Raw genomic sequence first — 24,901 nt, forward strand, 5'->3', positions numbered from 1 at the left:
AACGTACCCGGTAGTTCTTCGTCGATCATCATGCCAATATAACCCATTTCTAATATAAACTTTCTGAATAAAATGCACCACTTACTTGCTCACAGGAAAATAGCTTAAGAGAGAAAGAAATACCAGCGTATTATCCAACAAATACACTTGAATTGTGTACCAAACACAGCTCTGATACCCGAACTGTCACACCTCCAAATGGCCCAGACAAATTTACGCAAAAGTATAACCCGACAGCATAGTGTCTCAGTGAACACTACTTCACCCACCTGCACTTCATCCTTATAAGTTTTCTCGTATGCAAACAACCAACTTTTCAGTTTACCAGCTGAAGTCTTTAACCTTCTTTCTCTTCACTTAAACTTCACAAATGCACCCCATAATGCATTCAATTCATGCCATACTTTACTAACAGAAATCATCCAACCAAGAACACTTAGAACATGACACAATCATCTCATTTTATTGCATCAAAGGGAAGAAATACAAAACTTGCCCACTTAGGGTCTTACAAAGACTTGTTCACCTTCAACCAAGCCTTAGCTTTATTAAAACTCTCCTATTTTGAGTCTCACACTCTCCTATGTAAGCCTGCCGAATTTTGCATGCCTTAGGACTATTTATACGTCATCTTAACTTTCCAAAATCGTGCACAACCGTTGCACATGCAAGGGACAGCCATATGTCCCATGGAGCAGTTGCATAACCGTCTATAAAGTGCCACCTTGGCCAGTTCTTCTTCAAACTCGTGCCAATCATCCAACACATGTTACAAAGTAGTTAGCAACCATCTCCCATGATTATAAATTACTTTTATTACCGTACTTCTTTGTCTCGCGTATTTGGCATGCTTGTGAAGCTCATAACAAACTCCTAACCGTCACTTGAGTTGTAATGCACAACAGTTGCACTTTTACTTAAATTAGCCTTGATCCAATGCTCAGCCACCTTGGCCTTGCCAACTTCTTGCTCTAAGCTAATGCACGGACTGTCCTTGTGCTTAAATCATAAAGGCTAATTCCTTAAACTCATTTTATTTACTCTTGGTATCATATGCTTCACTTTTCCAACTTGCATGACAATAGTAATGCCACTCTTGCATTACCAATTTTTTTTCACTGTTCAAGCTCTGGCCCTGCCTTGAGATAATGTATAGACTAATTCTTAGGCTATTCTTCCTGCTTGCATCATCCTTGAGTTTGGGCCAACTCAATTCCATGGACATGCCATAATGCTAACATCATATGTTGCATGTTGCATCTTGCCACTTTGTCTTTGTCTTGACTTTCTCTCAATGAAGGTTCATTGTGTCGGCCAACCAGCTTCCTTACTTAGACAAATTTATTTATAATGTAGCGCCACTCTTACGCTTAATTGGGGTTATGCCATTCTTTACACTTGACAGTCTATGCAGTATCGTGTAATCATTGTCGGTTATTGACTTGGCCTGCAACTCTGTAACGCACAATCATTGCGCGCCATTTGCATACCTATCATAGAATGATACGACCACTGTTACTTTCTCAACCATCTTATTCACAGAGAAATAGTATTTTTAGGATTATATGCTCACTTGGAGGGAAAATAATTGATTTAATCATTGACAGTGGCAGCATGGAGAACTGCATTGCAGCTGATGTAATTAAGAATTTGGGTTTACCGGTAACACCACATCCTAATCCTTATTCTGTTGGATTGGTTAGTAGCTCTTCATCTCAAGACATAACACATCAATGTCTTGTTAAATTTTCATTTATTGGATATGAGGATAAAGTTTTATACGATGTACGATATGAGGATAAAGTTTTATACGATGTACCTGCAGCTTATTTACTTCTTGGAAGACCATGGCAGTGTGATTTAAGTGTTGTACATAATTGTTTTGAGAACACATATATCTTTTACAAAGATGGAAAGAAGAATATATTTTGTCCTTCTAAATCTACAGTAGTTTACAAAGAGCACAATGATGAAAAAACTAGTGCATTCGTAGATTCCATTGTCAATGCTTTACATTCAAATACACTCAATGCTCATGATATTTTCAGACCGAAAGTCAAAATTCCTAAGCAGGTACACTTCGATTTAAAGCTTTATTCATTCATTACCTCCTTTAAGAGATCTTCAGCATCAAATTGATCTAATTCCTGGGTGTTCTTTACATAATATGGTCACTATCATTTGAGTCATACTGAGCATGAAATTCATCAAGAACAAGTTAATGAATTGTTACAAAAAGGACTCATCATGCTAAGTAAGAGTCCTTATTCAAGTCCATCCTTTTTGGTAAGCAAGAAGGATGGTTGTTGGAGAATGTGTATTTTACTATTCCATACAGATTTCCTATTCAAAGACTTGATGACATGATTGATATGTTGGTTGGTGCTAAAATATTCACTAAACTAAATCTCAGAAGTGGTTATCATCAAATACGTATCCGTTTAAGAGATGAATGGAAAACATCTTTTAAAGGAAAACATGTTGGAAATTCAAGGACAATAGGAACAACGGAGAAGATACAAGAATGTTAGCCGAAGTTTTCCATATAGGAGGAAGTCTTGACAATGTACATCCTGTTACATGCATGCAAAGGACAACATGTTCAAAATTCAAGTACAAAATATTTTTTCGGAAACAAGAATCTGAAGGCCGGAATGTTATCAGCCTAGCAGGACCTCAATTGGGAAGACAGCTAAACAAATAACACATAAAGTGTAAAATCTCTATTGTTGATAAAACCGTACTCTACCCACCTTTCTAGTTTCTACTGATGCACATATAAGGTTAAAAAGATTGAATAGAAGCTTTAAGATAAATGAATTTAACTGAAAACTTCATAAAGGAGATTTCCTAACAATGTTCACCCTGTTACATGCATGCTAAGGACAAACCTATTGGAAATTCAAGTACAAAATATTTTAAAAGGATTAATTTTAAACTTAATCTTCTTCTTCTTCTGCCCTACATAACTGTCAGAGTTGAGTGACACTAAACTTTCAAAATAATTCAATGCATTCTTGTAGAAGGCTATGTCAAGCATACTTTGTTCTCTGGTACTTGCATGTTTTGTGTCATACACTATTAATTTATAGGCTGCCAACAGTACTAGAACCTCACCGTTCCTGAAAGAACACACAAGTCTTGTATACGGGACGTCACTTTGAATTCTATTATCGGCGATTTTGTAACTTTTAGTCCAGGATTCTCGAATTCCATACTCTTGCATCACCCAGACTTCGAATTGGACCTGGAAATTAACTACTAAAGCAAGGCATCTTTCCAATACTCCGATGGTGATGGAGCGATGCTTTTTCTCTAATAGCTCTTCTGGTTTTTCCAATTCTTCGAATTTCTCATCGCTGATCTCTAACGAGATTATTTTATCATGTGTCTGATTCAGCCAGTGGAAATTTCCATCAACAAGCACCCCAATAAAAAGCCTACTAGGAAACCCGTCAAGCACCCTTCGACTAATTTTCCATGAATTCGTTCCTAAATTATAGACGCCAACTAAAGAACTGTCATTAGTTCCATTAAATTTTACGACATATATTATCTTGTAATCATCATTCTTGCAATCATAACCAAACGCACAGACGCCTTGATTGTAGTCCTTCATATAACCTTTTAGCTGTAATTTGGGTATTTTTTTGTACTCTTTAGTGGCTGGGTTCCATAGACAATAACGTCTTCTTGTATGACACCAAAAGCAAACCAGACCATTACAAGACCCCACCCATTGAAAATCAAGGTATGAAAACCGACCCGAAGTTTTTAATGGGTATTCTATATCGACAGCAACATCGTCTAATTTACCCAAAATAATGGAGGTGCATACATACATGGCCATTCTCGGTTCATACGTTTTTAACATAAGATTCGGGTTGTTCTCATGTGTAGTAAGATAAAGATGCAATTTAACAAAACTAGGATTAGAAATCAATTCAAACCAAGTCTTGCAGACGCACTTACATGTAAGTAATGATTTCACTGGTAGCCTTAAGAAAATATCGAGGCAGACATCTTCAGGAATTCTTGACATGGTGATAGGTGGATCCTAAAATTAAAACAAAAAAAAAGAAAAAATCTTATGTTTAAAATAAATATAAGACCTCGATTATAACTCTAAGCATTCAAACACTGACACGGAGACCCCATCTTAACAAACTATCCCACTATAAGCAATTCTAAAACATCCAACGTAGGGAATCCTAGTTCTAGCAAAATACAGATAAGTGAGCAATCCTAACAAAAGAATGATTTTACATTCTTGGTACTGTCTACACATGGAAACATTTGAAACCATGCCAAAGAAAACTATCTTCAACCGATAGAGTGAACGATAAGAATACTTTTCCTTCTTCTTAATTCCCATTCACATAAGTACCAGAGTTCAGTGAAACTAAACTTTCAAAATAATTCACATCGTTTGAGGTCCTCCCCTTGTACTGTATACTTCTCTAACACTTCCAATTTTGGGGTCATATAAAAATATACTGAAATCATTCGAAAATAAAATCTCATCATTCTTGAAACACCACATATAGGTCAGAAAAAAGCGATACGTGACTTTTCCATGGGAATAGTTATAACGTTTAGTCCAAGATTCCGGAACACCATATTCTTGCATAACCCAAACTTAAAAGCCAAAACTAGTGATAGCAAGTACACAAAGACAACCTTCCAACATGCCCAACACTCCAACCGCCCCTAAGTTAGTCACTGAAATTTCTTTTGGAAGTTGCAGTTCTTTGAATTTCACATTGTTGATATCCAAAGAGATTAGTACTCTGGAACCGGAATATTGCTATTCCATGAATTTGATCTTAACGTATAAATATCCACTAACCAGTTACTTTCCTTAGGATCGTTTACCACATGTATTATCACTACAACAAACAGATGCATTTGTGACATTCTATTTGCAATATTACAAAAAGCGTCAGAAAAAATATTTATTTACGACATATTGTGCGCCGCAAATGTATTGTGTCAGTTAAGCCCCAAAACAGTAGGACCATATGAATTTTTGACACCTATGTTGGCTTGGTAAATAAAATATAAATTAAATAAGTTTTTTAAAATAAATAATTGATTTTCTTAAATGTGTAAAAAAGATTTCTCAAAAAATATTAAGTTTAAATTATTTTCAGATTATGATAAATATTACACGTTAACTTTCTTTCCATACAAATCTCGATTTTGATTGGTCAATAGATTTCCTTCCAAAATAAAAAGGATTTTTGGTCAAAAATTAGTGGCCACGTGCAAATCAAAAAGTTACCAAACAACCATGTCAATAGATAACCACCCAACTGGGTCAATAGATAACGACTCACTTTCGTTTCATGTAGAGTAACCTAAAATATTAATTATCTATCTCCATCATCTCTTTTCTATTCTTCTAAACATGCGGCAGCCACCACCATCAAATCTTCTTCTAGTATACAGATTCACATAAGCAGAGTAAATTCCTTTCCGCTTTTCTATTTACTTTTTTGTTTGATTTTATATATATTATGCGGCGATATCATCAGTGCGACAGGAAAAAATTTCCATGAACAAAACTATATATCTAACAAGGTAAGTGACTATCTAATCGCACAAACTTTAAATTTTTGATGATGTTTTTTTTTTTCTTTTTCTTTTTCTTTTAGACATATCTCTGTTGCAGCGTTGCTTGAGATTATTTAGATTTTGAGATTTTTTTTCTTTTTTTTTTTGTTGGTGTAATCAAGAAAGAAAGATAAGAATACTCTCACGACTAAGAAATTGAATACATGACCGACTTTCAAATTGGTATTCATTTTCTGTTACTTTAGATCTATCAAAATAATTTTTGATTTATATACATGGCCATTTGTATTTTTATTTTACCAGGTTAACAAGATAATTATTCCTTCAAGAGATGAAAGAATATCTCCGAGTCTAATTGCAAGATCCAAAGTCATCTTCAACTCCATGAACAGATTCCAGATCGAGATCAACTTGGAAATAAAATTTGATTGTACTTTGAGAGAAATCGGTTTAGATCGAAAACGTAAAAAATTTAGTTAAGAACATGGATGTGTAGAAGGTTGTTTTCATTTAGCTGTTTTTTTTTTTTTTTGATCGAAGGCCATTGTAATTTTTGTTTAATAAAATGCGTACGGTTATTTTGCACAGTGTCTGGTCATTATTCTCCAAATTTATTTATTTTTGACGCTAAATTATCGTAAATAATAATGGCATTTCCAAAAATGCAATCTATATATATATATATAAAGAAAAACGTCGTATATGATTTTTGTTAATAATTTATAAAATAAAAATATATAATATAATAATAAAATAGAAAATAGCTTACGTGGCACATAAATTATTTGTGATGAACAACAAATGTAATTGTGATATAAAATTATGCTACAAAAGCTCCTCAGTATAAGTGACGCTTTTAGCGTCGCTCAGAATATTTGGAACACCTCTTTTTGTAAGGCATTGACCGACAGATAAAAAACGTCACTAAAATATATTTGTGACACAAAACCATGTTTTGTTGTAGTGATCTTGTAATCATCGGTCTTGCAATCATAACCAAAAACACAAAATTTTATATAGTATTTATTTGGTGATTCAGGTAGTTTCTTGTACTCTTTGGTGGCTAGGTTCCAAAGAGAAAATATTCCACCACCGACAATGTAAACCACACCATTACAAGAACCAAACAACATAGTAACATAGTTTGAAGTCTTGAATGGGTAATCTATTATATCAATAAACGCATCATTATCAACTTTATATTCTGCTGATGCTAATGAACTGTAACTTACGGAGTTAACAAACCAATCGTTCGTATCACCTTTTGTCGTGTCATTTACAAAGATGAGTTTGGAGTCCTTCTTTTGGATAGTAATGTGAAATTTAACAAAATAAGGATCAGAAATAATCGAAAACCAAGCCTTACAAACACACTTACATACAGGTAATGATTTCACCGGTAACCTTGAAAGGATTTCAAGATATACATCCTCTGGAACACTTGACATTGTTCTTGTCTAGGGTTTTCTCTGTTTTGAGTTTATTGAGATAATGCCACAAGCATGAATAACATAGGGTTTTACTTGGATAGTACTCCGAGGATCGAAGTACACGGGCCTGGTTGAGATGCCTGGGAAGGCCGGGCGGTTAAAGGAGAAATCAGAGAAAGTGATGGGACACCAACACCAATGTATGTACACATTTCATCGTCCACCACGTGTACAGGAAGAGACACGTGGAAAGCATGCAAAGCGAGACATCAAAACATGATAACAAGCAGTCATAACCTAGGGGATCATCTCATCTGAAAATGTCACCGGTCATCAGATCTGACGGTCAAGGACTGAGGAGCACCGAGGTATGATGGCAAAAAGGAGCACCAGATAATACCCCTCTGGTTTTAGTACATCCTATCCCGAGGAAGATCCAAGATCAACGGATGAGAGAGATTTTGACTGACACGGATGTGACCAGACTAAGAGACACTTGTCTGACACGAGCGGACGTCCAACTTCCCGCATTAAATACCAAGAGATATACACGCGTCAATCAGATCGTGGAACAAGCGAGGATAGCTCTTCGTATTCAATCTTAGACCGCATGATAGAGAGAAGACCTCTGCGTGATGGACACAAAGCACAAGAAGATAAGGTTGCAACGGCTTCTCAGAAGTAGGACCCACGTTTCAACCCTATAAATACCCCTCTCCACTAAGAGAAAATGGGTCGACCAATCCACAATCCTTAGAGGAGAACATAAGAGAGAGAAATAGGAAGAGTAAGTAAATCCCTGCTTCCGCAGAATAATGTATATTCAAAAGTCATTCGACTATCTTTGTAAACATTTAATACATAGTGAAACACCAACCCCCGTGGATGTAGGCCTTAATGCCGAACCACGTAAATCTCCATCTTATTTATATTTCAGCACTTTTATATTCATCGTATATCCCTTATGATTCGTATTTATGTTCGTGTTTGTATTCTTACTCCTTATATGATCAATTCCTGGTATTACTCGACTAGGCAGTGATGAGCCCGAAAGCTTTGAGTCGATGAATCGATAGTATCATCCATTCTATGTACGTGTCATTTAATTCAAGAGTTTTTTGTATGTGCGAACATTGTTTGTGAACACGTGGATTCCCTCGTGATTTATGTGTTCACAATCTGGCGCTAGAAACAGGGACTTTGTCCCGGTAAAAGATTTATCTTATCCTGTGATTTCACCTTAAACGCGCACTATGGCTTTGCTTTATTATTTTTAGCAGCACTTATCTATTTTTATTGGCCAATTAATACTAAGGTTTCAGCGTGCTTTCAAAACCTTTTTTATTCTGAATTTACTATCTTTATTTTCAAGGACACCATTTCAAAACAGACAAATCCACGGCTATCTATCACAGATATGCACATTCGGTGTATTTTAAACTGGTTAAAAGACTTAATAATCAGCTTCACGGGTATTCACTATGGATCTGCATTTTCAATAGATTTCCTATTTTTATCTTCACTACGGATATAGATCCATGATCGTTTATTAAAGGATCTGTACTTCGAAAACAAGACCGTTGAATTTTTTATTTTTTTTCTTTTATTAAGGCCCTCGGGAAACTCTCTTCTTTCTTAAGGTAAACATTTTTTATTCCATACATTTTACGAACACGAATAACACTAACCTGATCCACGCGGATATCTATGGTTCTCTTTGTTTGAAATTCCCCCATGCATAAGGACCCAAGATGGAAAAGACACAAGAGGCAGGAAAAACCAAAGCCTCATCAAAGGAAAAACCGAGGACTACCCCGGTCATGACCCTAAGTAAGAAGAAAGGAGAAAAATCTAAGACAACTAATCAGAGGAAGAATACTGCGGAAATCACCTCACCTATGAACACTAACTCCAATGCAGCCGCGGCTCTCAAAGCAGCAGCAGCAAAGAGCAGTGCGGCTGCAGCGCCCTCAAGGCTGCAGAAGCTAACAAAACTTTGGATACGAACCAAGTCCATCAACAAAGAGAAGGGGTGGAAGAATCTATGACACATCAGCCCGAACACCCGCAAGCCTTCGGAATGCCGTCAACGAACGGTCAGAATCAAACTATACCAGCGGTTCTAACACCGCGAGTGGATACTCAACCGACGGGACCAAACTTGGAGATACCAACAATCGAAGTTGATCCTCTAACACCCTTAATAAATACATTAGATGAAGGGGGCACCATGGCCGTAGGGGTACAAGCAGGAACTCCCAATCAGGGGTCTAACCAGTCTCGTCGACTGATGGCTGAGCTCGAAGAATTTAAGAAGAGCCAGCAGGTCTACGCAGATGCCGTAGCTCTGCTGGCCAGAGAAAATCAAGACTTAAAAGACCGGATCGCCCAAAGCACGAAGACCAGCCAACAACTTGATGAAGCAAATTCTAAGGCACCAGAACCTAATCGAGACCGAAGAATAATCCTAACAAACGCCGCTAGGGGAAGCAGTGCATCTGATCCGGATTATGCCGCCGAAGACTCAGATTATTACGACAGTGAGGATCGAAGAAGAAAACGCGCAACTGAGTATGGGAACGTGGGACATCACCGCGAAATGGAAGAGATGCGTGATGAGATGATGGCTGAGATCAGGAAGCTAAAAACCAGACAAGGCGGAGGAAGGTTAGAAGAGGTGATGAGAGAGGCTAACTCCACTCCCCTAACTCATCGCCTGGCGAACACCCCCATTCCGCTGAAGTGCCCTGTCCTAACTTTCGAATGCTATGACGGGTTTAGTGATCCCTCGGCACATATCCGGTATTATAACCATATCTTAGCCCGATGGACTCAAACGACGCTGTCCTCTGTAGGTATTTCCCATCAAGTATAAAGGGGTCGGCTTTGTCTTAGCCCGAAGATCAGGTTTATACGAAGCTCAATGCTAGCTACGCTCGGATCTTGCGAGAGATCAAGGTACGGGAAAATTTGGAGCGGTCGTGGTCTAAGGGAAAACATCCCCCAAGGACCGAGAAGTCAAAAGATTACTGCGAGTATCATTGCTTCAATGGTCACCAGACCGAGAAATGCAAAAACCTCAAAATAATCCAAAAATTGATTGATGCTGGCGAACTCAAGCAATACATACAAAAACAAGTCACCGAGGATAGATCCAAAACGAAGCAAGCAAGTCCAACTACCAAAGAGAAACCGCACAATCAACACCATTTCATGTTTCGAAGCCGTAGGACCCTCACTTACAGCGCAGGTAGGAAAGAGGCTAAGAAAGCAATTCTAAGATTACTGCGAGTTATATAAGATTGATGGCGTAGAGGTGGACGAGCAAGAAGAGTGGATGGACGCACCTATCATCTTCGATACTGAATATATAGAAGAAGATATTGAAGAACATAACGATCCCTTGGTCCTCACACTACCGGTGGCCGGATGTAACCTCAAAAAGATCCTCATCGACGGGGAATCTCAATTAACGTTCTATTCTACGACACCTTCAAACGGATGAAGCTCAATGATGAGCAACTGATGTCCTCTTATTACATCATCTAGGGGTTCAACGGAGCACCCACAAAGCCATTGGGAGACATCGTGTTACAGGTGGATGCCGGTCCCATGAAGGTAGAAACATGGTTCAGCGTGGTAGACGCCCCATCCCCCTATAACGCCATTATTGGCCAAAAATGGGTACACAAACTCAAGGGAGTGGCAGCAACTTACTACCAATATCTCAGGTTCCCTACACCCGAGGGATTAATGGAAATCAAGGGAGATCGAGTCTCTGTAAAGGAGTGCCAGGCCACTCAGGATCGTATTAACAACGAACACTAAGAGCAGCGAAAAACCCGAAGGGACAAAAACAAAGAAGCTGCGAAAGAAAAGGCCATAGACCTGTTCCTCAAGGAAACCGCTGGGAAGAGCTTGAAAAATAATGATAATGTTCTTAGCATAGAGGCAAGTACTTCAGCAGCCAGCGAAGAACAAGAACATACCAAATAGCAATTAAAGAATGTCCATGTCCTTGGGGACCCAAAGCCGATGTTCACACCAGTGGATCCCGTAAAAGAAATCAACATAGGAACGGAAGAAAATCTGAAGATGATCAAAATAGGGACCATAACGGACGAATAAAGAGAAGCTTCCTTAACCAAACTACTTAAGGAATACGCGGATGTATTCGCCTGGAAGTTAGGAGACATGCCGGGGACTGATCCAAAAATAATCCAACACGAGCTACGCATCAAACCAGACACGCCACCTTTCAGGCAGAAAATAAGAAAAGTTGCACCGGAGTATCATATGGCAGTAGAGAAAGAGCTCCGAAAATTTTTAGAAGCAGGCTTCATCAAGGAAGTCAAGTACCCAACATGGATCTCGAACATGGTCATCGTTCCCAAAAAAAACGTAGGGGTTAGAATATGCATCGACTTTACTAACCTCAACAAGGCATGTCCAAAAGACAACTATCCACTACCGAGCATAGATCAAATGGTTGAAGCAGTGGAAGGGTACGAAGATCTATCATTCATGGACGGATATTCTGGTTACAACCAAGTAGCCCTGGCAGAAGAAGATCAATAACACACAACATTTTACACCCTGCACGGCCTTTATTGCTACACTAGAATACCCTTCGGACTTCGAAACGCAGGGGAAACTTACCAAAGAATGTCGATGTTATCTTCAAGCCATGGATTGGTAGTACCCTGGAAGTCTACGTTGACGACATGCTCGTCAAAAGTAGGCTTCGCAAAGATCACCACCAAGTTCTGAGAGATATTTTTGAAGCAATGAGAAAACATCACATGAAAGTAAATCCAGAAAAGTGCACCTTCGGTGTCACCTCAGGGAAATTTCTCGGATACCTGGTAACAAAAAGGGGCATTGAGGTAGACCCCGCAAAGATTCAGGCCATAGTGGAAATGCCATCTCCGAAGAATTTGAAAGAAGTGCAAAAGCTCAATGGATCCTTAGCAGCCTTGGGCAGATTTATTGCCCGATCCTCGGACAAATGCAAACATTTTTTCAATATTCTCAAAAAAGGGAGTAAGTTTGAATGGACCACAGAGTGCGAAGAAGCCATCCAAAAAATCAAGGAATACCTGGCTTCAATTCTGATCCAACAAAAACCTGATCCCGATGAGGTTTTGGCGCTGTACATAGCAGCGACAGAAGATGCAGTTAGCGCAGTGCTTGTCAAAACCAATACGAAGATAGAACAACCTATCTATTATGTCAGCAAGACCCTCAATTCTGCGGAAAGAAATTACACGAAGATCGAACAACTCATCTTGGCATTAGTATGGGCTACTCAAAAGCTGAGAACCTATTTCCTAACTCATTTCATCTGCATCCCATGCAAATCACCATTGGAAGAAGTCCTCAAAAGCGAGGGGAAAGTAGGAAGAATAGCCAAGTGGAACACCCACCTAGACCAATTCAACATCATCCATGAAATTCAACACTCCCAAAAATCCCAAGTATTGGCGGATTTCTTAGAAGACTTCCCCCTGGACAACAATGAAGAGATTAGGGGCGTACCTGAAGCTAACGAGAAAAATAAGGACCCGGTTGATGTACTCGAACCCGCGAGACAAAGACGATGGGAAGTCTTCGTCGATGGTTCCAAAAATAAGGAAACTGCGGGAATAGGCATTGTCATCACCACCCCAACCGGATAAAGGATCGTACATTCACTCAGATTAGAATTCAAAGAGCATACTAACAACATCATCGAATACATGCCCTCCGCTGGATAATAGAGATGGGGGTAACTGATGTAAGACTGACAAGTGACTCGCAGCTTGTCATACGATAAATAGGATTCGAATAGAATGTATACGACGATACCCTCTCAACTTACATGGCCTTGGTCCAAACATTGGCATCGAAAATACCGAACATCAAGTTCAGGCACTTATGAAGGAGAGATATCAGGCACGTGGATGCCCTAGCATATATATCATCCATACTGAAGGACAAGAATATCGAAGCTATCAAAATAACAAGGGTATACGTGCCTTCAATTGCATCACAATTTTCCTTTGCTACCAATCAAGATACAATAGAATAAAATATCGAAGATCAGGTGGGAGAAGACATCCATAACGATTTCGACGAAGTAGAACTCCTTTCGAGAGCAAATCAAGACGAAGATTTCAGCAACGAAGATGATTGGAGAATGGTGATTCATGCGTTTCTCAAGGATGAAACCTTACCCGTGGATCATAAACAAGCCAGGAAAATACTCTCCAAAGTAGAAAGATATGATCTTTGGGATGCGGTCCTGTACAAGAAATCTTTCCTCGGACCGTTACTACGTTGTTTATCCAGGAAAGAGGGGCATCGAATTCTGAACGACATTCATTACGGTGACGCAGGGAATCATAGAGGCATGAGATCACTAGCTGACAAAGTAAAAATTCAAGGATATTACTGGCCCACAATGATACAAGATGCCGCAAGAATGTCCCGACGATGTGAAGAATGTCGCGTTTCGCCAAAAAGATACACGCTCCAGCAACAAAGCTGAATTCTGTGGATAGCCCATGGCCATTCGCAAAATGGGGCATAGACATCGTTGGGCCTTTCATTGAAGCGTCAGGGAAAAGACGATTCTTGATAGTAGCCACGGACTACTTCAGTAAATGGGTGGAAGCTAAAGCCTTATCCAGGATCAGAGATGTGGATGTGTTTACTTTCATATTCCAAAACATCATTTGCAGGTTCGGCATACCAGCAGAAATCATGTCCGATAATGGTAAGCAATTACAAGGGAAAAATATAGACATGCTCTTCGACACTTTCAAAATATGGAAGAACAAATCCACGCCCATATACCCTCAGAGCAACGGACAAGCGGAAGCTACTAATAAGACCCTCGCCCTTATCCTCAAAAAGAAATTAGACGAACATAAGGGGCGGTGGTGTGAGCAGCTACACAATGTATTATGGGCGTATAGGACAACACGAAGACCTGCCACCGGGGAATCATCATTTCTCCTCACTTATGGAGCTGAAGCAGTCATCCCAACGGATATCCTCATGCCAACCACAAAGACCGAAGCATGGGAGAAAAATCTCACAACAGACATGATGTTAGAGAGACTGGACGACCTGGAAGAAAGGAGGGAAGCAGCATTGCAAAAGATGGAAAATTATCAAAGAAGATTAGCGAGAGAATACAACAAAAAGGTTAAGCTTCGAAATTTTGTATAAGGGCAGTATGTGCTAAGAACAATCCCGCAGTATCAACGAGAGAAAAAATGGGGCAAGTTAGCACCTATATGGGGAGGACCTTTTGTAATACATGACATTGCGGGAAACGGTTCCTACTATCTTCGCAATCTTAAAGGCGAGGTCCTCCGACACCCTTGGAATGCTAAATGGCTCAAGCCATACTACGCATAGGAGCAGCGCAGCTTTGCATCTGCGTGGAGAATACCAGAAGAAGAAGGCAGCGTAGCCGCTCTACATGTTTCTATCTCTGGACGAGTAGTAGCATGCCTCAATATATCAATCAAACAAACTTTTTGCAAAATATTCTAGCAAACGAAATGGTCAAAAGGCCCGCTGGGTGAACGCATATACATTACATAATAAATTATCAATATTGGGGAAAGTAGTTAATCTACAATCTCTCAGGGCTTCCCTATCAGTGTCTATGAGTATAAGACCATGGGGAAGGCACCCAGCAGAAAGAGATTACCAACCAATTTTAAGGCAGCGGGTCGACGGAATGGGTGCATGTAAATATTTCAAATAAGCATCCATATCCTAGAACGCTGCCTCGGCCCCCACCGTTTGGGAATCCTCTGGCCCAGGATTCGCCAGCGGGGTGACAGGTCTCAACACTCGAACATTTTTATAAAGCAAGTTATTTAAAAATAAATTGATAACGCAGGTATGCCAAAAGGATGATCCATTCCATAAAAAGTTGATTACAAGTTCACAAAATAAGATAGAGTAAGAAACACATCAAAAAATGATCCGAAACTGTATAATCAACGAGGATCAACTTTCTATGACTAATAAGAAAAATCTACTTGGATGAGACAGCTCCATCGGCAGGGTTGTCTTTGCGAGATGAAGGTACGCTACCACCTGAAGAAGGCCAAGAAGAACCAGGCAAGGGCGCGGGTGGGAGACGACGCGGATAATTCTTGACAAGACCGTGTTCGGCTTTAAGATCAAGTTCAATATTGTCTGGGACTTTGTTGGTCTCCTCATCTAACTGACATCGAGCTTTATATGTGATAGCAGCGGTCCGCTAGTGGGCAACAATGAAGATAGGCGTTCCGTCTCTTTGGAGGCAATCTTTGCTGCTTCTCCACGAGACGCGGCCAACCCTTTAAAATAGTTGGTTTGTCCCTCCTGCTGCACTAAGGCGGATTGAGCTTTTTCAAGCTCGTCATTTGATGCGTGAAACTGTCCCTCGAGCGCTGAAAACAAGAAATACCAAGGGGTTAAAACAAAGAAATAACAGAATCACACTCGATAAAACGAGGTTATACCTTCGACATTAGCCGAAGCCTCTTCATACTCATTAACAACTGCGTCCCGTACCTCATCAAGAAATTCATACTCGTCGGATAATTTCTTATAATCCATTTGAAGGTTTGTAAGAGCAAATTGACTCGCATCTAAATCTACCTGCTTCATTGAATCCAAGTGACGAAGATGGTTGACTTCATTATTCATCTCCCCCATCCTTTTATGGAGTCGATACTCCACTTGGCGGGAAACATCCGCTCGGGATGCTGCTAGGGATTTACTAAGAACGCCAACCTCAACCCTAGCATTATCTCTTTCTTCGGTAAGATGTGGCATACTGTCCCTAACCCCGGGGCCTAAGAAGGAACGAGCCTGTCGTAACTCTCTTCCAAAAGGCGCACTCTAGCCTCTAAGTCCGAAGCATGTCCTCGAGCTTCCCGCAGGTTATCACGCGTCCATAACAGTGTACCATTGAACAGACGACGACCACAGTTGTACTTATTTTGCATATCAACCATTTGTGTTCGCTTTTCGCGCCACTCAGCTGCTAAGGAGTTGTGCTCATCAGCACGAGCGTTCTACTTTTCGGCTTCGCTTTTCATCTTCTCCACCAACTCTACAATACGGGATTTCTGTTGTTCCCTTTCTTTTCGAAGCCATATCAGTTCGGGGACTCCATCCACTGAAGATAGGGTGGGGAGACTCAGACAGAAGACCAAAGTACAAGTAGGGAATCACGAGGAGTGAAAGATTGGTAAAATACGAACCTGTGAGGGACGAGACATTTCTGCGAGTCTGCTCCAATTCGTTGCGTACTGCAGCAAGCTCTAAACGAAGACTCTCCTCAGCGTTACCCAACTGTTCTTTTTCCTTAAGGAGGCTCCTCAGTCCATTTATCTCCACCTCAGACGCAGATAGTTCCTCTTCCCTGTGACGAAGCTTAGCTTCTAGTTTCAAAGATTTTTCCTTGAAAATTTGATAAAGAACATGGTTACAGTATTCACTCCTCATTATCTCCACCTCAGCCGCAGATAGTTCCTCTTCCCTGTGACGAAGCTTAGCTTCTAGTTTCAAAGATTTTGCCTTGAAAACATGATAAAGAACATGGTTACAGTATTACCTCCAACATCCGATGCTGGGGAAAACCATACTGGTACCCATCAGCGATAGCCATCATCTCGGCGATAGAATAGGTAGGATCTACCACGAGATTAATTTCCGAGGCCCTCAAGTTTCTATCCCACACTTCCGCAACCCAGTCTTCGGGAGACAACTGCATCATCCAACGAGTATAAGCGTCAGAACTCTTTTCACCAGCAACCACTGGGGCAGGGTTGGGAACAAACATCAAATTTTTCTCCTTAAGCCAGGATAAAACAACATCTTCACCCTCAAGCATCCAAGATTGAAAAAACTCCTCTGGGGAAGACTGAGCGGGAACTTCTCCCATGGACGCGTACTTCTCCTTCGTCGCTGATTCCTCGTTGATACGAGTTCCAACACCACAATCGTCAGCACGAACACCCTCATCCACGATCTGCTTGCCAGGGACACCCTCTTTAACAGAATTCCCTAGCACATCCCAATCGTCATTAGGGGAAAGAAACGAGAAATCCCCAGCAAATTCCATGGCGGTCACATCGAAGGATTCTCCCGCGGAATAGATTTTGCCAAAATAAAATTCTTTAGAGACCGGAGGAATAGTATCTTCGGCATTAACTCCAACAGGGGCACATTGTTCATCGTCAGCACCCCCGTGGTAATGTTCCCCTCAACTCCATCAACACCAGTAGTACCAATATGTCCCTCATCGGCGCCATCGCCACCTGCGGCAATTTCTTCCTCCCCTTCACCATTACCACCCTCGCCATCAGGGGGCGAAGTATCAGTGCGCTCTTCTCCATCGGACAGTTCGTCCTCCTTAGAAAAGCCGTCATTCAAAGGACTAGTAACCTCCTCATGAACCTCGGCGTCGCCATTTAAAACACTCGAAGACTGCTTGGGTCCAATTTTTTTCTTCTTTGTCACCTACAAGTTTCCTAAAAAGCTCATTCTTCCCTTCACTTGAAAATCTTTCAACCAAGGAAACAAGGGGAAAATACAATATAAGGGGAAACCATACCTTAGCAGTGGCAACACTCTTCAGAGGAAGGGTATCACTAGAACTCTCCTCCTCATCTCCATCAACGACATCAAGAGCATAAGGAAAATTCATGCCCGCAAAGTTCAGACGCCAAGGACAGTAATCTTCATAACGAGCAGGAGGAGTTTCATGAGGCTCACTGTTTTCAGAAGGACGCCAACCGCGCGGACCATGAATCCAACCGTAAGCTCAAGGACGAGCGGGAAAAATCATGCCACTCATAGTCATGATCACGTTTAATCCTTTCACGAGCGGGAAAAATCTTCCGTTTAGCAGAACCCTCGGTACCAGGAACATACTTCATCTTGGCATCACTTACCTCACTTAAAAGACAAATTTCACCCCGAGGAGCAGCAATATTACGAAGGCTAACACTCCACGGTTTACGGTTCCTACTGTTGACATAATCCCCAAAAGAGATATTAAAATTGTGAGGGGTGTACCACTCCCTCTCAGCAGGATTTGGAACGTAGCAAGTCATCATTGTCTCCCCCTTGCTCCGCAGATAACATTCCTTCAGTGCACGGAGATAGTTCCCAGACAATTGCGACACAGAGCGGTTATGAGTATTCGTGGAACAACCTTCACGGCTAGCCAACGCGTCATAATAAAAGGAGTCACCCGACTTATACAAAGGCAACATGAGACCCGCCTCGAAAGCTCCAACCGTAGTCAACAGATGAAATTCATCAAACTGATACTTTGAGATAAGTTCGTAAGTAATATCATCATCAGGGGCATAGAAGCGAACCTGAAAGGCTTGAAGCTCATCTTTCTCCTTGAACATATCAAGGTCGATATGCTTGAATATGACATTCTTCTTACCAACAGAAACGCTGCGTATCACCGAGGAAGTCTCTTCCTTGTCCGCGGGATCTGACATGAAATCTATAGGGGAACTCAATTCTGAAGCCTTCCTTTTAGAGGGAAGACTTTTAGGCGGATCAGCTTTCAACATGGTACCCTTGGAGTACTTCCCTTTGAAAGAAACCGTTGGAGGAGGAGGCAAAGGATTCTTTAAAGGCATTGAAGGTGGATCCATTGAACAAAGAGGCGGAACATCCAATGCTTCATTACGAAGAGGAGAATCCCGCACATTCTTAGGATCATCGCGAGGAGGAGTCTGCGCATTCTTCGGATCCACGTGAGGACGAGATGGAGCGTTGTTAACTGCGTATCTAGAACCAGGAGGACCCTTAGGAGGATCACCTTTCGGAGTAGACGAAGCCTTGGAACCAGAAGACGATGAAATCCTGTGACCACGAGGATCCATCTGCAAGGACCTAGAGGAACCTCCCCCTGGTGGAGATATGTCAGGATCTCTACGCGGAGGCGGACTAGGTGGCGGATTTTGATAAGGGGTCCGCAGATGATCATACATATCTGCTAAAGAAAGCGGAAACAAGTTAGCAGCGGTTACGAAGGGATCACTAAAGATCAAAAAACCCAGAAACTGATGGTTCATCCGTATTAACGTCAAAAACCCTAAAATTTGAAAATAATCAGAAATACGCCATCAGACTCCAGAGATGACACTTAGATACAGACTTATAGACTTTGTAACGAAGAACAAGGGAAAACATATATGCTTCGACATATGTGTTCTTCGTTACAAAGCAAAAAGTACATCAACGGAAGACAAACGGGTAGATACAACAACAGAAGATAGATAAATCAATGATAGAAATAATGAAAAACCCCATACATGTGTAAAAGAAGACGACAAGCACCAACCACAGGCGAAGATAGAAAAATCATAGAAATCAAAAGCAAGTTATCTTTAATACAGGTGCAGCAGCAGTCGAAAGCGATAGAGTCAGAAAATTGAAATAGGTTATCTTCCTCACAAGGACGACGATAATAAATTACTAAAGAACAAGAATAGAAAACAAAAACCAAATGAAGAGGATGACCACTGACAAGAAGAGGATGAAAGTTATTTTCACATTCTCTTTCCTATTTATAAAGATAGAGAAGACAATAAATATCCCTCGTACCAAGGAGCAGTTAATAAAAAAGTGGGAAACGTGCCCGTATTTATAGGGGAAGTTATTTCAGGAGAGATGAAACATGTGCGACGATCTTTCTTCTTCTAAACTGCAAAATACGCCCAAGTTAGAAGAAGAGGGGCAAATTGTATGTACAAATTTCATCGTCCACCACGTGTACAGGAAGAGACACGTGGAAAGCATGCAAAGCGAGACATCAAAACATGATAACAAGCAGTCATAACCTAGGGGATCATCTCATCAGAAAATGTCACCGGTCAGCAGATCTGACGGTCAAGGACTGAGGAGCACCGAGGTATGATGGCAAAAAGGAGCACCAGATAATACCCCTCGGGTTTTAGAATATCCTATTCCGAGGAAGATCCAAGATCAACGACTGAGAGAGAGTTTGACTGACACGGATGTAACCAGACTAAGAGACACTTGTCTGACACGAGCGGACGTCCAACTGCCCACATTAAAACCAAGAGATATACACGCGTCAATCATCTCGTGGAACAAGGAGGATATCTCTTCGTATTCAAGCTTAGACCGCAGGATAGAGCGAAGAGCTCTGCGTGATGGACACAAAGCACAAGAAGATAAGGTTGCAACGGCTTCTCAGAAGTAGGACCCACGTTTCAACCCTATAAATACCCCTCTCCACTAAGAGAAAAGGGTCGACCAATCCACAATCCTTAGAGGAGAACATAAGAGAGAGAAATAGGAAGAGTGAGTAAATCCCCTGCTTCCGCAGACTAATGTATATTCAAAAGTCATTCAACTATCTTTGTAAACATTAATACATAGTGAAACACCAACCCCCGTGGATGTAGGCCTTAGTGCCGAACCACGTAAATCTCCATCTTATTTATATTTCAACACTTTTATATTCATCGTATATCCCTTATGATTCGTATTTATGTTCGTGTTTTTATTCTTACTCCTTATACGATCAACTCCTGATATTACTCGACTAGGCAGTGATGAGCCCGAAGGCTTTGAGTCGATGAATCGATAGTATCATCCATTCTATGCACGTGTCATTTAATTCAAGAGTTTTTTGTATGTGCGAACATTGTTTGTGAACACGTGGATTCCCTCGTGATTTATGTGTTCACAACCAATTAGGAGAGTCTAGTTATTTTATGAATCAGCATATGTTTCCTTATTTAGTATATTTGTTTAGTGTCAAGTTACGTTCACTATATATTCATAATTTGTTCTATAGGGTTTTTGATCATTCAATCAATACAAACTCAATTCTATCTAGTTTTGTGTTCTTTTATAGTTGTTTTGGTTTAGAACCCAAACAGAAAGCCTCTCTTAGTGTTATTAGAGTTTGCAAGTACTAGTACTGTGGAGAAGAACGGGTTGTAATGGATTCTCTTGATTGGAGTAAGCTTCATAACAGTTGACAAGTGTAGATGTTGTCAAGTTCATAACAGTTGCTAAAGAAGAATCTTATAAACACGAAACAGAAGAAGATGCCGTCTCTGTCAGTACTATAGAATATCCTTACTTAGAAGAAGGAGATACAAGCACGGATGCTGATTCAGATGATGAGGACAACGAAGATGAAGCCGATGAAGATGATGAACAAGAAGATGAAGTAGGTATAACCAATTCAACAGCAATAAAAGATAACAAGGATGAATGCGTGGCTTCATGGAAAGAGTTAGATCAGAGACAAGGTTGGACTTGGATTTATGTGTATGCATATTTTAATAAGGATAAAGGCTACGGAGGATATGGAGTTATTATACGCAATGCAGTCGCAAAGCCAATCATTGCTTCGTCCAAGTTCTCAGAAGATGGAAAATCTTTTTTTTATCAAGTATTGCTGGGAATAAATGCTGGTGTTGCACTTTCTGAGAAACACAAACTTTCTGATCTTCGTGTCCGGTGTAATTCGATTAAAGTTCCATATCTCCGTAGTCATCTACGTTTCTGTGTATGCAAAAACACGCATGATCCCAACAATATTTGGAAGGGGTGCAAGAATTATTTGCTGAGTCAGAAGGTTGCGATACGAGATTGTAGATGATGGATGCGCTATCCGATGTTGGCAAAATCCAACTTCGAGTCGTTTAGAGGTTATAACTTCTACATATGTTTTTTTATCTGAACCACGAAAAACTACCCATAACCCATCCGTGTTCAGACTCGTTTTAAAGCGGGGGACTGACCATGGGCCAGATAAGCTAGTTAGGGTTTTACAAACATATTATATATACTTGAAAAAATCTATTATCTATTTCCTCCTCTCAAGCGGCACGAAGATGAAGAAAGACGCAGTTGCAACAACGTCATACTTTCCGGAAGAGATCCTCCAAGAAATCTTCTTAAGGCTACCAAGGAAGTCTCTTTCGCGATGCAGGTGCCTAAACAAGTCTTATTGTGCATTATTTGATAGCAGTAGTTTCAAAAAATCGTCTTTATTGCCGTTGTCAACATCATCATCAGTTTCATCTTTATTTCAATCGTCAACATCAATGTGTGATTCTCATGAAATTGTTAACCGGATGGAGTACCCTTCCATATTTAAAGATTTTGATAAAGTTGAGTATTTGAATTCTGTATATGGTTTCCGTTGGCTGCGTACTACTGCAAATAGTTGTGAAGATTATTATATTTGGGATTCCACAAACAATGAGTACAAGAAAATGCCCATAGCAAGAAAAGTAAAAATTGCTAACATACGTGGATATGGATCTGGTTACGACTACAAGAATGACGATTATAAAATGGTCAGGGTTGTTGTCAATTGGGCATCAAAGTGTTCAGATGTTGATGTATACATTGGGATTAAATTCATGGAAAATAATTCGGAAAATACCTTTCTATCTTTACTACAACGGAAGTCACGGAGTGCTCTATAATGATGGTCTTCATTGGCTCGCCCGTACCTTTGGACAAGACACCACTATACTGGTCTGTTTTGATATTGTGAATGAGAGATTTGATGAGATAGCAATGCTGCAAGCACCTATGCCATATCCAGAAGAACCTTTAAAACATGACATGTTCTCTTTAAAAGTGGAAATATTGGGAGGGTGCCTATGCTTAGTTTTTCATGTTTTTAATGTCCGCATTGATGTATGGATGATGCAAGAATACGGGGTGAGAGGGGTGAGAGAATCTTGGACTAAAATATTCTCTGTTGCCCAGGAGGGTATAACTAGCAGTAAGTATGCAGAGTTTATATGTATATTCAAGAAGAATGAAAGCCTATGGGAGGTCGACGGGGATTTAGTTTTGCATGATCCAAACAACAAAATAGTTAGAAAACTGGTGTTGGATTCTGATGTCCGTTGCTGATGAAAGACTTATATATCGTAGAACAGAATTATTACGTGAAGATTTGTGTGAAGATTGAGAGTTAGTTTATGTTTATGTTTTTGAGTTTTTCCATACTGAAGTGAACTAGTCCATGGATTTATCTCTTTTAACATAAGATCATTATTAAAGATTAAGAACCCCATTAAAGAATACGTGCACCAACAAAGGGCCCTGAGCTTTTTGCAAAGGTCGCTATAAACATTTTTACGTCAATGCACATTATACCGTAATTATCCAGTTTCATTTAGGTGGCTGATATATTTAGTCCTGCTTGCTATGACTGTTCTTTTTTCTTTTTAATCTAATAGATTTATCCATTAACAAAAGTTTAAGAGTATCTCCAAAGATGCCCGGTGAGTATATTTGTACATCTTGCAGTGTTCGATATTATTGGTACTCTAGATATATATACCACCAATGTATGTTGTATTAGGCGCGCCTTAGGCGCCCTAGGCGACCACTGTTACTATTTGTGCTGTTTTTCCATTATGTTCACTACTTCAGTAATTAACCAAGAACTTCCTGCTGATCAAGATCAGTACGTCAGTGATTATATTAACCAAGAACTTCTTGCTGATCAAGATCGGCACTTAAGAGATTGCCATCGGGATGTTTCTGCCGTACAACTTTAGGAACTTTCGAATGGAAAATGGAGGAAGCGATGATGAAAACTATATGATCTCTCTCTATATATAGTTACATTTTACATTAAGATATATCAATTTTGCTTTCCACATTTTCGTCATTAATGCCCTTGATTGATCCTTCTACAGTCAAAGTACCAAAATTCAGTCAGGACAATCACGCCACCATTCATTATATTTCTTACCATCTCTTGAGCGGTGATTGATAGTATAATAAAGGAAACAGAGTAATGTTTTTGAACGTTTATAAATTGAGTTTCCATATGCATTGATAGTGTATATAGTTTCCATACTTTGATCATGCATTGTCCATGCATGATGCAATGGGTTGACATTGCCGTGATTATGAGGTTTCCTTATTTTAACCGCTGATTGAGGGTAAAGGTTGCATGTAACAATTTTATTATCTCACCGTTAATGAAGTTTCCACATTTCAATTACTAATTGAGGATGAAATCGATATGTATAGCAATATTATTATCTCGCAGTTCATGATGTTTCCATATTTCTATCCTTGATTGTTGCTGTGTTTCCAAATTTTTATCATTGATTGTTGCTGAAATTGATACTACACTAAATACTTATGGAGAATATTATTCATCAATGAGAATAAATCATGCTTCTCGACAATCAACCATCAAATACGGAAAGAAAAGTTTAACGAAAAGTAATTTAGGATAATCAGGGGAGAAAATCAAACAGAGGTATTTATAGTCGAGTTTTTGGTCGCCTAAACATACCAAGAGGCGCCTTTGGCGCTTAGGCTAGCGCCTAACACTTCCTCCAGGCGCCAAAAGCGCCAAACTCCCTCGCCTAAAGCGCTGGCATTGAATGTTGTGTAAAATAGGATTCCTCGGGCGCTGGTGCTGCGCTAAGCGCCAAAGGCGCTCGCCTTTTACAACATAGCCACCAATTACCAAAGGGGACGGAGTATCCGAAAATCAATGCTTGTCTGAATCTATAAGACCCTTCATAGTTCGCATAAATGTTTAGGAACGCTTACATGAAATGTTTAGGGGTACATTGGTCCAAGTGTGGATATCGATCTTATGCCTTTCTATAACATTTGTTAAAATTGTTATTGGTTACTTACTGTCAAGTCCTCACTGAGGCATCTGTGTAGCTCTGAACTATGGGTTTCTATTTGTATCGGTTAGCATCGGTTTGATGCTATAGATTTTTCGCATCTTCAATCACGCATGTTGAGTATATAAACTTATACACCTTGCAGCGCTAGTTAGATATTACTTGTACTCTGAACACCACCAATCCTCATGTAGTAAATCC

At 40.1% G+C, this 24,901-nt stretch overlaps 2 protein-coding genes across 2 annotated transcripts; one reads left to right on the top strand and one right to left on the bottom strand.

Annotated features, from left to right (window-relative positions):
• Positions 1–2,902: 2,902 nt before the first annotated feature.
• On the bottom strand, positions 2,903–17,127 carry LOC113316750 (probable F-box protein At1g14315). Its single transcript, XM_026564897.1, has 5 exons — positions 16,879–17,127; positions 16,618–16,770; positions 16,314–16,463; positions 3,973–4,057; positions 2,903–3,666 (listed from the first exon to the last, which is right to left on the bottom strand). Exons 1-5 carry the CDS (start codon positions 17,125–17,127, stop codon positions 2,903–2,905), a joined length of 1,401 nt encoding a protein of 466 aa, XP_026420682.1.
• Positions 17,128–21,910: 4,783 nt separating this feature from the next.
• LOC113316751 (F-box protein CPR1-like) lies at positions 21,911–22,510 on the top strand. Its single transcript, XM_026564898.1, has one exon. The coding sequence runs from the start codon at positions 21,911–21,913 to the stop codon at positions 22,508–22,510; it is 600 nt and encodes a 199-aa protein (XP_026420683.1).
• Positions 22,511–24,901: the final 2,391 nt, after the last annotated feature.

The sequence above is a fragment of the Papaver somniferum genome, chromosome 10 (genome assembly GCF_003573695.1).
Source record: "Papaver somniferum cultivar HN1 chromosome 10, ASM357369v1, whole genome shotgun sequence".
Taxonomy (NCBI): domain Eukaryota; kingdom Viridiplantae; phylum Streptophyta; class Magnoliopsida; order Ranunculales; family Papaveraceae; genus Papaver; species Papaver somniferum.